The 15,633-nt window shown below is 36.5% G+C and overlaps 1 protein-coding gene across 2 annotated transcripts in view; it reads left to right on the top strand.

Moving 5' to 3' along the window:
* Positions 1-15,633, top strand: part of SGCZ (sarcoglycan zeta) — a 377,760-nt gene that overhangs the window by 313,291 nt on the left and 48,836 nt on the right. The window contains exon 4 of one of the 2 annotated variants that reach the window (XM_061134767.1): positions 9,603-9,725. The exons of the other annotated variant lie outside the window; for it this stretch is intronic. Coding sequence (XP_060990750.1) covers positions 9,603-9,725 — 123 coding nt within the window. The remainder of the gene's footprint in view (positions 1-9,602; positions 9,726-15,633) is intronic. 2 annotated transcript variants of the gene reach the window in all.

The following is a 15,633-nucleotide window of genomic DNA, read 5'->3' on the forward strand; positions in this document are numbered from 1 at the left end:
CCTTATGTTGTAAGGAAAGCATTCAGAACTTCATTAAGTGTCAGGTGTTTAATAGGTTTTTGTGGATCACTTTATCAGATAAAGGAAATGAAGTTTAGTTGATGGTTTTCTTATGAAGGGGCTTCCCTGGTGGCACAAAGGTTAAAGAATCTGCCTGCAATGCAGGAGACCCAGGTTGATCCTTGGGTCAGAAAGATCCCGTGGAGGAGAGAATGGCAATCCAGTATTCTTGCCAGGAGAATTCCATGCACGGAGGAGCCTGGCTACAGTCCATGGGGTCGCAAAGAGTTGGACATGACTGAGTGACTACTTATGAAGAGTGTTGAATTTTGTCAAACAATTTTTAAACCTATATGAAGTAATCCTGTCTTTTCTGTTTAAAACTTCAAAGATAGTTAAATACATTTACTGAATGTACAATATAAATCACTCTTACATGCCTGGAGTAAACATGGTCTGCTAATGTTTTACTTAGGCTTTTTGATTATAAGTAAAATTATACTGTAATATTTCATGTGCTATCTCTATAAAGTTTTTGTGTCAGAATTATACTAGCTTAATGAAATTAGTTGGGGAGTATTTTCTATTATACTGTTCTCTTTAAAAGATGCATTATTCAAATTAATCCTTTCCTGAGTAGTACAGACCAGAATCTGTGTGTGTGTGTGTGTGTGTGTGTGTGCACGTGTCTGTATGTGTATATGTGTAAGGTTTAAAATTATTTTGTAACTTCTGTATTATTTTATGCTGTACTTTATTATACTAGGAGTGCTCAGGTTTTCTGTTTATTCTTAAGTCAATATAGTAAGTAATATTTTGCGGACATTTTTTCAAGTCAAATTTGCAAATGTATGGGTATAATGTTGCTATAAAATATTTGTACCATTTGAACATCTATAATATCTTTATTAATGTTCCTTTTCTTACTGATACGTATGGTTATATTTAAATCTTTTATTAATTAATTTCACCATGAATTAGTTTTATTAGTTATATTAAAACTGCTTTTGACCTCATTGACCTAGTATATTTTAGGTTTGTATTCTATTTCATTAATATCTACTCCTCATTATTTTTTCCATTTACATTTTGAGGATTTATCTTTTGTTGTCTTATCATTGTTTTCTAGCTTCTCAACATAGATGTCTGAACATTAATTTTTAGTCATCTCTTCCAATATAGCTATTTGAGGCTAGACATTTTGTTGTAAGTATTGACTTACCACATTTTACAAATGTTAATAATAATAATATTGTAATCATTGTTTAATTTGAAACACTTTCTAGTTTAAATTAGATTTGCCTCTTACTCATTTTAATGTGAATTTCTTAATTTCCAAACATATGAGAATTGTCAATTAACATTTGTTATTTAAAATAGATTGCACTGTGGTCAGATAAAAATCTCTATAATTTTCATGTTGTAATCTGTTAAGATTTGCATTAAGCAAGAGTAATAATACACTTTTTAAAGTATTTGATAGAATAGATTGAAATAAAATCATCAATTAAAATATTCAATTATTCCCCAATGTATGTAAGTCATTATGCTAAAAGCTTTATACTTATGTAATATAGTATGACAATTATATTTCAATAAAACTGGAAAAATATTCAATTGCAAAGGAGCAAAATATTTAAAGATTCAATGCATGATCAATATGTCAAATTTGGTAAAAATATATTTTAATTTTCACATGTCTATTATTACTTTTTTTCTACATTACTGAGAAAAATATCTTACAATCTCCCATCAACAATCTGCATTTAGTTATTTTTTCTTCTAGTGTTGTCAAATGTTGCTTTGTTTTGACATCCTGTTTTTTTATCTATAATAATTTCAATTGCTAAATATTCATGATTAATCAATTGCAATAACTTTTGTTATGTTAGTAATGTTTTTTAATTTAGAGATACAGGGCAGAGTTTTTCCTTCCTTTTAATTACACACTGATGAATTTTTGTGAAGAAATGCAGTGATGCTTAATGATGGAAAATTTTAAAATTTCTGTTTAATAAAGATGAACATGACAGAGACAGAATGCATAGAAACTTAAAGAAGAAAATAAAGAGTAAAAGGGAAAACCCAGTACAAAATTTAACCTATCAATGTGGATGGGGTAGGTGAGTAATTTATTGATTTATATAAATGGAAAGTTTAGAACTTGATCCATATATCTCTGGATCCAGCTGGTTAAGCAATAATTTCAGAAGTATCATTTTGCCCTTTTATTCTCTTTCTGTCACGTTTCTCCTTTCTACTGACTGGCTGAATTCTCAGGCAGATGCTCTCCATGTTGAGAATATTGCTAGCCTTAAAAGCTTCAAGTTTACATCGTGCTAAGTGTCTAATCTCAAAGGAAGAATGTGCCTCTTTTTCAAAACCTAGAGCAAGAGTCAGGAGAGCATTTAAGTTACATGCATGTGTATGGATTAATTGCTTTGGTCAGAGAGGGTAATACCCTATGAGAACTGAACGCTTTTAGACAGAGAGTTGGCCCCCACATGCACCCACTGACTCACTATGGGGAGGATATTGTCAGTAAAGAAGACAGGAGCAGTGGCACAAAAAAGATGTTTACTTCAACAGCAATCAGGGGGTTGTAAATTGAAACCATATTGGCATACCTTTTAACACCTAGATCGGTAAAAATTAGAGTCTTTTAATATTGAGTGCTTACAATGATGTGGAACTACTGGAACATTCATACTTTCTCTGTAGGGAACGTAAATCAATACAAGAGTTTGGGAAAAAATTACTATCTAGTAAAATTTGAAGTTCACTCTACTGTCCAGCCATCCCACACCCAAGTATAAAACCTGGAAAACTCATGCCCACATGTAAAAGGAGATATGTACAAAATGTTTATAGAATCACTGTTACTGATTCTGATATTCTAGAAACAACTTAAAAAATTTTCAGTAGAAAATGGATCACCAATTTGTGATATATCCATATGATAGAATACAGTGGTAAAGATGAATAAAGCAGTGCTGCATGTATGGAAGTAATGAATTTCACGAATCTAAATTGACAAAAAATACCTAGTGACTGAAAAAATATAAAATAATATAAAAGGGTGTGTGTGTGTGTTGTGCAAAACATGCAAAACTAAGAAAAAATGTTTGAAGGACACATACATGAATGTTTGGAGGACACATAAGGTTAAAAAACAGGAGTGATAAAAACCCTTTTTTGGGACAGTGTTGACGTCTGGTGCTCACTGAGGATGAAAGGACAGGTGATAAAAGAAAAGTTACAGTGAAAGCTTCCCCTATTTTGGAAATAGTAGATGTTTCTTCAACAGGGTAGTGAGTAACATTATTTATATAATTATTATATGCATACATTTTTCATAACTTTTTTTCATTTATTTTTATTAGTTGGAGGCTAATTACTTTACAATATTGTAGTGGGTTTTGTCATACATTGACATGAATCAGCCATGGAGTTACATGTATTCCCCATCCCGATCCCCCCTCCCACCTCCCTCTCTACCCGATCCCTCTGGGTCTTCCCAGTGCACCATAACTTTTTAGAAAAGGAAGATGGCAAGCAACAGTATATGACCATAGGGGTAGTATCGATTAGCAAGGAAATGATTAAAAAAAAAAAAAAAGTTCAAAAGTACAAAGGGTGAAGAGCCATGGAATCTATTTCAACTTAAAAAAACACTTCAATTGAAGCATTGTTGTCACAAGGCATCAGTCTAGTCACTGGATGGTAGGGAGTTTCAGGGAGAGATACAAAGGTGAATATAACCTCAGAGTTCATATACGTACCTAATTGCTGGTGGAAGAATGGCTGCTCCTCCAATTACAAAGCAGAGGCAGTTCCTGCAGGCCAGGAGAAAGAAACAAAGACTCATCTCTGACAAGATGGCATGAGGATTCCAGGTGTCAGTAGCCCTTCTGAGACAAGCTTCTCGGCTGGGCCATGAGGACTTTTCCTTTTTGCTGCTGCTTTTCCTCTTTTCCCCCCAGCACACTCAGAGTGCATTTTTCCATGTGCAAGATTTTAATGAGACACATATAAAATAAACTACAGGCTTATTTTTGTTTATATTCCATGAAAGCAGCTTATTTTGTTTTGTTTCAAACTTGGTTTTGTTTTTTTCCTGACCCATGATAATTCTAAATCAGCAATTTTAGAACAATGAATGTAGTTGACTATATTGAATCTTGTTTTAGTTTTTCTTGTGGGAATTTTGAATCTTTTAATAATGTTCTTCTTGAAGGCCTTGAAAATATTGACAGACATATAAAATTAGAGTTATATAGGGAGGAAGAATTCATCCTGCTGTGCTTGAGGGAACTACACCAGAGATAATCAGACATATCCATTTTGATCTTTGCCTTGTTTTCTCTAAATCAGTACTAAATAGTACCAAGAGGCCCCTTGGGAATATATTATTTGAGCCCCATTAGAGATGCCTATTGAAGAAAATTTTCCAATTCATGTCTTTGACTGATTTAACATAGAAAATGCCAAGTCAGTAGGTAAATTAATGGAGCCTCTCTACTTGTCAGCAAAACATGCCTTTGACTACTGAATATGACTGTCAGAAATATGAATATTCCAAACAGGGCAGTGAAGCCATCTCTGAGGGAAATAAGATATTAACATTATTGTTGCTTTGTTTGTTTGCTTTTAAAGAACCTATACAGAATATTAAATGGACTAGGTAGAGAAAATATTAGGATATATATTGAACACTTCAATCCTTTAAAGACACCTATTGTTTTTCTTACTTATTGTCTTTTTTTTTTCCTTCCAATTTGCTTTTCTTGTTTTTTTTTTTTTCTTGTTTTTTTTAAAAATTGAAGTGAGCTAATTTACAACATTATGTTAGTTTCAGGTGCACTGCATAGTGTTTCAGTATTTTTGCAAGTTCTATTTCATTAAAGGTTATTACTAGATAATGGTATGATTCTCTGTGCTGTGCAACATATCTTTGTTGCTTATCTACTTCATGCATAGTAGTTTCTATCTATTAATCCCATACCTCTGTCTTGCCCCCATATCTCTCTCCCCTCTGGTAACCACTAATTTGCTTTCTATATCTATGAGCCTGTTTCTGTTTTCCTGACATGCATTCCTTTGTTTTATTTTTTAGATTCCACATGTAAGTGATATCATACAGCATTTGTCTTTCTCTGATTTATTTCACTATGCATAATATTTTGTAGGTCCATGAGTACCTATTCCCTTCCCCAGGGGATTCTTCTCACCTAGGGATCAAACCCAGGTCTCCTGCATTGTAGGCAGATTCTTTACCATCTGGGCCACCAGGGAAGCTCATCTAGATCCGTTCATGTTGTTGCAAATGGCAGAATTTCATTAGTTTATGGCTGAGTAATATCCCATACCATCTTCATCCAATCATCAATTGATGTACACTTAGGTTGTTCCCTATCTTGACAACTGTAAACAATGCTGCTATGAATATTGGTGTGAACATATCTTTTCAAATTAGTATTTTGGGGCTTTTGGGACATGTACCCAGGAACAACCTGAAAGATTTTCAGTGGAAAATGGAAATGTTTTGTCATGGGGCAGTTCGATTTTTTAGTTTTCTGAGTAACTTTCATACTGTTTTCCACAGTGGCTGCACCAATTTACATTCCCGCCAGCAGTGTACAGATTACGTGCATGCGACTTTGCTTCAGTCGTGTTCAACTCTTTGTGACCCTATGAACGTAGCCCACCAGGCTCCTCTGTCCACGGGATTCTCCAGGCAAGAATACTGGAGGGAGTTGCCATGCCCTCCTCCAAGGGATCTCCCGACCCAGGAATAGAACTCGGGTCTCTCACTTCTCCTACAATGGCAGGCAGGTTCTTTACCTCCAGCGCCACCTGGGAAGCACCGCAGATTACCATCAGACACATGAAAAGATGCTAAGATGCTCAGTATTGCCAGAGCACTTTCTTGGCTCAGTCTGGGTCACAAGCCAAGGCTGTCACAGGAAACCTGGAGGCTCTAGAGCAGTCCTCTCTGCCCTTTCAGACTTGCCTTGAGCGCAAACCAGTGAGCACACCCCTTGCCATCAGCGTCCATGCCTCCCAAAGCCCTCTTCTCTGCCCCAGGGGTCCCCTCACCAGCTGGTCTTCCCCACTGCAGATCCCAGGACCCAGGCGCCCAGTCAGAGGCTCTCCCCTCTCGCTCCCCAGGGTGTCCACCTCTGTATTCTCCCTTTCCTCTGAGCCACGCCCAGGGAGCACAGATCCCAATCACATGGCTTTTCTTCCCTTCCTTCCTGAGTACCTGTAAATTGTCTTAGAGCTCGGTCGTTCAGCAGCCCTCCTGCCAGTTCCCAGTTAGTTTTCAGTGAGAAGTTTTCCACACGGAGGCGTGTTTTTGACGTGTTGATGCGGGAGGGGAGCTCCTCTTACTCCGCCATCTTGATCAATCCCCATTCTTTCTTCTTCTGTGCCTCGTTGTTCCTTGTTTGATTTTGAAGTTGCTGACCTGACCTTCTCAGAGAAGCCTGGATATTTTAGTGAGCAAGTTGTTGTTTAAGATGACTAATAAAATGTAGAGCTGCCTGGCTGATTGCCTGGGTAAACGCTTTACCCAGAGACATTCAAATATGTTGCTCTCCTGCATCTCTAAAAGCGTCTTTGATTGAGATAAGATGGAAATGGGTATCACTGCCCCTCTGAACAACTGGATCCTAAAGTAACATAGCTTAGAGAATATGAGAGGCTGACTTTTGAATTAGCTGAGTAAGACAACAGAAAGCATGTTAGGATATAATAAATTCAGTTTCATATAGCCTAATATATTACCTTTAAACATAAACAATCACAACTATGCAGTATGTGTCCAATTACATATATTAACTGCTTTCTATTTGCAGAAAATAAAAGCAATGGATAGAAGCACCCTATATTCAAAGTTATTTTCTGACTTAAAATATTTACTTACTATCAGTGCATTGCTAATTGCTTGTAATTTTGCCTTCTATAATTATACTAATATGATGAATAAAGTGTAGTCTGATGCATTAATTTATATATCTATTAGTCAATTGGATGAATCTGCCTCCATTTATTTATGGCCTAGATGCCTCTCTTCTATTCCAGGTGCATGAATGTTTGCTCATCTGCTTATTTTCTTGTGCTTATTTAAATGCAATGAATTAAGGTATCAACTCATTTCACCACATCCAGACACTCAACTCACAAAGTATCTCCAATATAACAACATTAAGTATTATGCCAGGAAAAGTCTTCCTGGGGTGTGTGTGTGTGTGTGTGTGTGTGTGTAGTATATGTGTATATATGTATGCATAAGAACAGTGATCTTTACAGTTCGATGTCATTAAGGTCAATGATATATTTTGTGGACCAATTTATCCAGTAATTAAATATATTTGCAGGAAGCAAGGTTTTATGTGTACAGTATCTGTAATATCTTTAGGCAGTTCATATTTAATGTATGCTTCAGTGCCCAGAAGATAGATTGAAACACAGAAGCCTCAAAACCCAGAAATCACTTTTCTCAGCACTTCTGGCCTCATGCATGACTTTTTGAACATCATCCATTTGAGTTATTATGGTTCAAAGATTAAAAGCTCAATACAGGGAAGTTAGACCATGATTAGAAAAAAAACACAATCAACTGAATACAGGCTGCTGGAATAACATTTACAAGATCAAATGCAATGACTTTGAACATGAACAATAGGTATTCCACGGTTTCTCCAATATTACCATTAAATCGTGTAAGGAAAGTTATTTGCTTAAAAAAAATAAAATACAGACTTTATGAACAGAAACTTTATGAACAGAAAATACTGTTCATGCTGTTTTGAACTTGATAACTTGCGTGGTTAACACCAGTTTTAAAGTACTTAGCATTGTTCTACTTAGGGTTTTTCACACTTTCTTTGTAGACCTGAAAACATGTAAATAGTTTCAGAATATGAGAAAAGTTTCCTCTTTTCAGAGCAATTATCCCACATGTTATGAGAGTATGTAAATTAATGCCTTCCTTTTCTTAAGTGCTCCTAAGAAGCTGTGATGGTGGGAGGTGTAAGTTACTAAAGCCCCCGGACAGGTATTGAGAGTGGGTCTGAGGTGGGGTTGAGACAAGGGAAGGGGAAGAAAGTTCTAAATGCCTACTAGAAGCTAGAGAAAATTTTAAATTTGGAGGGTATTTTGAAATACAAATATAACCTCATGTTTTTAATTCCTGGAGGTCATAGAGCTAACAAAAAAATGATAGTCATTGTCTTAGTCCATTCAGACTGCTATAAAAAATACCATACACTGGGTGGCTTGAACAACAGAATTTTATTTCTCACAGTTCTGGAGGGAAGCCCAAGATTAAAGCGACAACAAATCCAGTGTCTGGTGAGAGGCTGCTTCCTGACTTGCAGACAGCCAGCTTCTCTTGTGTCTTCACGTGGTAGAATACACAGAGAGAGAAAGCAAGCTCACTTGTGTCTTTTGATTAGGGCACCAGCCTCACACATGAGGGCTCCATTCTCATGACCTAATTACCTTCCAAAGATCCCATGTCCTAACACCATCACATTATGGGTTAGGATTTCCAGATGTGCATCTGGAGAATCCACATTCAGCCCATGGCATATGTAGAGAGAAATGAAAATAGGCACAAAGTGTGCTCTGCCCAGGTCCCCGAGTGGACCACACTGTATCTGACAAGTTTCTGATATAGATAGCAGAAGAGGGATGGTCCACGTCTTAACAAGAGACAAAGATATAGATGCATATGCCAAATATATATGCCAAAAGAAATAAATTAGTGTTATGGAAATAGCAATTCCCTACCCCCTGACCACTTTGATCTTCTTGCTGAAACCACGCTCTCAAATTAATTATGTTTTTCTTTTTTTAAATATGGGAGCTGGCTTTGTGGGTGGATTAATATGCAAAATGGTCCAATACATTGAAAACAGATTTTCAATTACATAATACTATTATATTTATTTAATATTACATTTTAATAATGAAAATTATTGATTAGAAGATACATTGGAGAACATGAAATATATATATGCTATATATATGTGTGTATGTGATATACACATACATTTACAATATTGAATCTAAAATGGATTCATATTAGGTAGTAATAAAGAGTGAACAAATGTCAATATTAGCATCTATGAAATGTTGAATAACTAAAGGTTCACAATTTCCTTGTACTATAGCAAGTATAGACAGGTATTGTCTACTTGCAGAGAGCAAAATGAGAGTTCCCATCCACAAGTCCCTATGAAGCATCTAGCACATGCCAGGTAAAATGCCAAGTCTTCAGGCAGCCACCAAGAACAGAGCAAACATCGTCTCTCCTTGTGTACATGCAAAGATTTCCCAGCTGGCTAAACCCACAGACTTTGTCAGGTCTATGTCAGGGATGTAGATGTCAAATATGTACCCAACCATCCTGGCCCAGCAATATTCTACCAAATTAGAATCCTCAAAGGATGGCAATTTTAAAATACAAATTTAGATATAAAACATACTGTAGAGATTAAATAATATATGTATTTCTCTTCTTTTTAAAAAAAATACATGTTCATGGTTTCTTGGATACAAGATTCATTTTTAAACCTTTCCTCTGACCATAGGAGCTGATGCTGTGGAAGCTCAGTGTAAAAGATTTGAAGTGAGAGCGAGTGAAGATGGCAGGGTGCTGTTTTCTGCAGATGAAGATGAGATTACCATTGGGGCTGAAAAGCTGAAAGTTACAGGTACTGTAGATGGAGGTCTTGGAACATTGTTTACTTCCTGAAACAATATGCAACTGAACAAGAAATGACTTTTTAATATCTGTGGTTCACATGCCAGAAATTGAGTCTCACATAATATCGTGGTATCACATCATTTGATTTTCCAATAGTAATCAAACAGAAAGCCCTAGGTTGAGGTTGCAGAAGAGACTATAAATATATTAGCCTTAGTGTTACAAAAGCAAAGCTGCATGTCTCAGGCAGGGTTAGAGGGAGGAAATTGAGTATGGATGGTGGAAGATAAGGTGGGGTGCAAACAATGATAAAGACTCAAGGTGATAGATAAATATAATCTACAGGTATTATTTAGAAGTAAAAGATATGCAAAAGAAGATCTAAAATGTAAATATCAACTGAAGTAGAGGGAAAGGTTATAAATAAGCTGAATTCTTGTTCTTTAGGGCTCATAATTGTCTTCCAAAGCATATAAATCAAGAAATAGTGCTAATCACCTATTATGGAGATATTATTAAAGTCATTATTCTAATATTAGGGCCATTAGTGTCAACCACCAGCTGAAATGAAAAAGTAAAAGCGAAAAACAAGAAAACGGAAATTTAAAAGCAGGACTGGGAATAGGGGAGAATTTTATTAAGACTATTTTAAGCATTTTAAGAACAATATCTTTTGAATTATCTGAGTTACAACTGCAATGCATATTATTTTGCTAAAATATTTTTAAAATACTTAAGGAGGCCTATATTTAAAAAATGAAATATGTGTGGCTTAGCATTTCCCAAATTTGAGTTTGGGGATAGTTCTGTCATATCTATTTAGGTAAATGGAGACTGTAGGCCATTGAGGGCAGTTTACATGGTAAATGACCTCAGCTCTTGAGCTGTTTGGGTTTAATCCTGCTTCTACTACTCAGTATTTTGAGTAAATTCTATGCTGTCTATTTTCTTAAATCTAAATGATTGAAATGATAATGATTACTAGTGCACAAATTATGTGCATGTGTGTGCATGTGTGTGCACATGCCTATGTATGCAAGTGTGTGTTTAGAATGTCTTGGACGCATAATGAAGACACTGTGAAGGTTAGCCTTCTGTTTTTATTGATAATGATAATATTGCCAATATCCCAGATACGAGGGCTTGTGTGGATTTCAAGAAAGATACACTAGTAGATGGCAATTAACTTCAGCAAGGATTGCAAAATGGGGATCCTCACTGGGCATCTCTGGTCTGGCTCACAACCTACTACCACCAGACCTCCTGTCCCCAGGGCCTTCTCTCTTCCTTCTATGAGTCTGTTGAGGAGCTGGAGCGTGCACCACTGGGCTGGTGTTTGGACTGCTCCTCATGACTGCCTGTGAGCCTCATTCTCCTTCTTTCTAAAAACTCCTTGGAAGGTCAGAGAAGAAATCATGCACATGAGGTAAACACTGGCTTTCCTAAGTCCTGAGTTGACAGTCAGGGAACCAAAAACCTTTTTTATTAAATTAAAAAGCATGAGGATTTAGGTTGGCAAAGGGCATAGACAAATCAGAAAGGTCATTGACTATAGGGCCCTTGGTTATAACATTTGAGTTGCTAGTTGACGGGCAAGTCAGGAACCAGGGTAGAAATGCACTTAGGAGGATTAGGCATTTGTGATTTTAATATTTAACAATTTTTGCACGTTGGTAGTACCTGCCAGTTATCAGCTTTGATATCAATGTAATCCTCATAGCTCTTAGGATATTACACTTATCCAAAGATTATTTCATCCATGTCCAGGTATTCACATTGTGTACTTTGTATTCATAAGTAAAGGGAAATTCTCGAGCACTTAGCAGTGTTTATGATCTCACAGAATTCTAACTTTCTCTGATCTTTATATTATATTACCTCAATTTTCCTCATAACTGTTGCAGTGAAGAACTTTCTTCACAAAATTAGACCCACTACCTAGTTTTGTTTTTTTTTTATTTTTCTTTGAGGTGGGTAGGTACTCACCATATTTCCTCTTTTTCTTGGTAGCCTGGCAGCCATCCTTGAACTGTAAATTGGACCCTTAAGTCAGAAGAGCGTGTTCTCTGAAAAAGCTCAGTTTCTCTGCTTTTTTACTTAACTGTGTTTGGCAGTCATCTCTGCTGACTTGACCTAGTCACTCTTTCTCTCTTTCCTCTCTGTGTGCATGTGTGTGAATGTGTGTGTGTGTGATGTAGGTGTGGTATACTGTATAATGTCCACATGGTTGGATACATGTATCTCACTCTAGCTCTCTTTTTCCATTTTCCCCTGTCTCAAATGTATACACACAGCTTTGAGTTTTTTCTTCAATACTCTGTTTTGATCTGTATTATCTCAAAAATTGATTAATCAGTTTTATATTATATTGATGTATCATATGACTCCAGAAGATGTTAAATAATAAAATAATTTGACTTTGAGGCCGTGATTACAGAATCCAGGCAGACTTTTGTGAAGGATGGAGGTTTAACACAGGAGGGAAGAATGAGAGCATTTGTAATAAGTAACCCTGGCTTTTCAACCATTGCAGACATGCAAGGGACTCCACATCATTCAAAAATAAGTGCTAAGTTGGGGAGCACTTTAACATGATTAGAATCTCTCCCAGAACCTAGCCACACTCCTGTTTCTTCCAGAAGAGCCCGGATACATGCACAGACACAGATGCAAACACACACATACTTGACGCCTTCTCAAATTCCTGCAGAGTCCTTTACTCCATTACCAGAATACCACATATGAACTTTATAATGGCTTTATTTCTTCCTGTGATACTTCTAAAATAAAGGAAAATAAAGTTATCAAAGGAAAATATGATTGAGAATTTCCCATGCTTAGAGGAGAAAACTGTGCATAACGTAGCATGCAATTTAAGGGCACCGGGATTGATTAGTAACCTCATATGTGCTTTAAAGCAGTGCTTGAATATTTAACAAATAATACTACAAAGAATCAGTGACTCCAGGGTATTTCATACAAATTAGGTAGCAGTGCTGACAAGACTTCAAAGTTGTGTGTGACAAGAGATCTGTGTGAGGTTGATTCGAGAATTTTAAATTTGAGACAAGAAATTTTTCTATTTAAGCAATATCCGTGGGGATTAAAATGGATCCTTTCTAATTTACATATTAAGAAAAGTGGTGTTTCATACATGGACTTCTCTTTCAGGGTAACAGAAGTGGATGAATTTATTTAGACAATAAGTGGGTCTATACTCCTGAGACAAAATCATTTGTGACTATATTTATTTGCAAATCTAGTGTAGTTCAGGATATTTAAATTTCCTATATTGAAACATAGCAGGGATGTACTCGATACATTTAAATACTTTTAGGGTGCAGGAGAGTAGAACTAAAGTGGCAAAACGGCTCCCTGAACACCACCACCCCTCATTACCCCATCAGCATGATCAGTAATCAATCACATGCTTTCAACTTGTAACTTTTTTACTCCTGATATAGCTTCACTTGCTCAATAATACTTTGCTTAAATTTTAATTTGAATATACTTATATGACCTTAACATGCCCCCTCTATATCATTGAATACATGGGAGTTTCACACATTTGGCTCATATATGCATACTTGACAATTTTATTTTCCTTTGTATTTGTATTCCCTAATATTGATCAAAGATATTACTTAATGCAATTATCTTTTGAGATCAGGTCAGTAAATACAAGATATAAACCTTTACACTCAGAAGACTCTTAAATTTAGGGCTTTCAGGCAGAATCAATCAACTGTAATTTGTTCTTTCATTTGTATTCCAAGGAGTATATTAACTTAGAAAACAAACTGCAACTTATTTGACTTTATACTTTAGCCCTATAGGATACTTTCATGTTAAATTAAAAGCCATTAGGTGGAGTTAGATCTCTCCGTTTTGCCTTTGAAAGAAAAGTGAAAAATAGCTCAATGTATGAGAAGAAAGGATCTCTTTTTTTTAATCAGATGGTAGAAATTAAAACTGGCAATCTGAAAGAATAGTGCATCCGAATCATGTATCCACCCTGTGCCCTTGGGCTTGCTTGAAAGCCAAGAGTGTCGTTCTCTTGTCTCTGCTCTAATTGAATGTTTGGAAAGATAGAAAGTTCCCAATGCTTGTTTGACAACAGAAGAAAGCACTTTCCAAAGAGCTGTCTTTTATTAATAAATTAAACACGATGTTTCTGGGCTGGAATCAATATTCTCTGGTTTGTTTTTATTAGTTGGTCTTCACATCCTTGCTCTTGTCTGTTAACTTGGGACAGGTTGTGATGAGGTCAGCTTTGGAATCAACCTTTCTCTTACATAGGGCCATTGTTCCTCTGGGCTGTCCAAATGCCAAGAGCCTGGTGGCATCCAGCCTGCGGGATGGAGCTGCTAGGTCTGAATAGCACCTGAAAAAATATGATCAGATCAGGTGCTGAGGATTCTAAGGTGCAGTCATTTCATTTTCTTTGGTGTAATATTTTAAGTCTGTAGAATTGGGTAAATCACTCAACTTAATTTTCTAGCTGTTGTTTTTTTTTTAATTAGCCTCCTCCTCCACCACCCCCTCATCTTCTTCCTCTTCTTGCTCCCTCTGCTCCACCCAACCACTGCCCCCGACCCCCACGCCCAGTGAGCTGAGGAAATGCTTCAGCAGCAAGCCTGCATGGTTATGGCCTCTAGTTGTTTTTTAAACTTGGTGAGGATAAAGCTTTTGGAGATGTTAAAGAGGAGTGTGACTCTGACTCCCAGATTCAGGTGAAGACTGATTGGTTTTGAAGGGTATAAATACTGGCTTTGAAGGGTATAAATAATGAACTATGTTGTTATTCAGTCACTCAGTCATGTCTGACTCTTTGCAACCCCACGGACTGCAGCATGCCAGGCTTCCCTGCCCTTCACCATCTCTTGGAGTTTGCTCAAACTCATGCCCATTGAGTCAGTGATGCCATCCAATCATCTCATCCTGTTGCCCTTTTCTCCTCCTGCCTTCAATCTTTCCCATTATCAGGGTTTTTTCCCATGAGTTGGCTTTTCCCATCAGATGGCGAAAGTATTGGAGCTTCAGCTTCAGCATCAGTCCTTCCAATGAATCTTCAGGCCTTCCAAGAACTGAATATTCAAATGAATTATGCCATCTTCAAGAAAATAGCTGCTTCCTCTGAGCACCTTACTAACAATCTTCTCCATGATTTATTTTATTTCTCTGAGACCTGACTCAAATGTTTCCTATTTTTATTAAAGTAAAACTTCCAACACTTGGTATAATAGAAATGTGAGGAAATTCATGAAAGGGGCCATGCTTTCCTTTTATGAGGAGAGTGTTAAAAAATTTTGGACATGTTTTTAAAGTCAATCACATTAAGCAAAACTTGAATGGGGCAAAGTATACACAAAAGTTTTTTGTTTTCTTTTTTCAGTTATACTCATGACTTTTCTTCAAGCTTGACATTGTTTCAAACAATAACATATAAATTTGAACAACATAATTAATAAACCACAGAAAGCATTTTTCAGAGTATAGATATTCTCCACAAGCATCTTAGCCAACTCAGACCGCTATAATAAAATATCATAAACTGAGTGGCTTAAACAATATAAACAATAGAAATTAATGTTGATCACAGTTCTGGAGGCTGGAAATCCAATTTTAAGGTGATAGCAAGGATGGGTTCGGGGGGGTAGAATTCTTCCTGACTTGCAGACAGATGCTTTCTCAATGTGTCCTCACAATACAGAAAGTGAGCCCTGGCGTTTCTTCGTCTTCCTATAAGATCACTAATCCCATCAAGAGGGCCCCACTTCAGACCTCATCTAATTCTCATTATCTCCCAAAGGCTCAGTCTCCAAGTAGCATCACAATGGGGTTCACAGCCTCCACACATTTGTTTTGAGGGTACAAAATTCAGTCCATAGCAATATGGCAAATTATTTTATTAA

This window comes from Dama dama, chromosome 32, assembly GCF_033118175.1.
Source record: "Dama dama isolate Ldn47 chromosome 32, ASM3311817v1, whole genome shotgun sequence".
Classification (NCBI taxonomy): domain Eukaryota; kingdom Metazoa; phylum Chordata; class Mammalia; order Artiodactyla; family Cervidae; genus Dama; species Dama dama.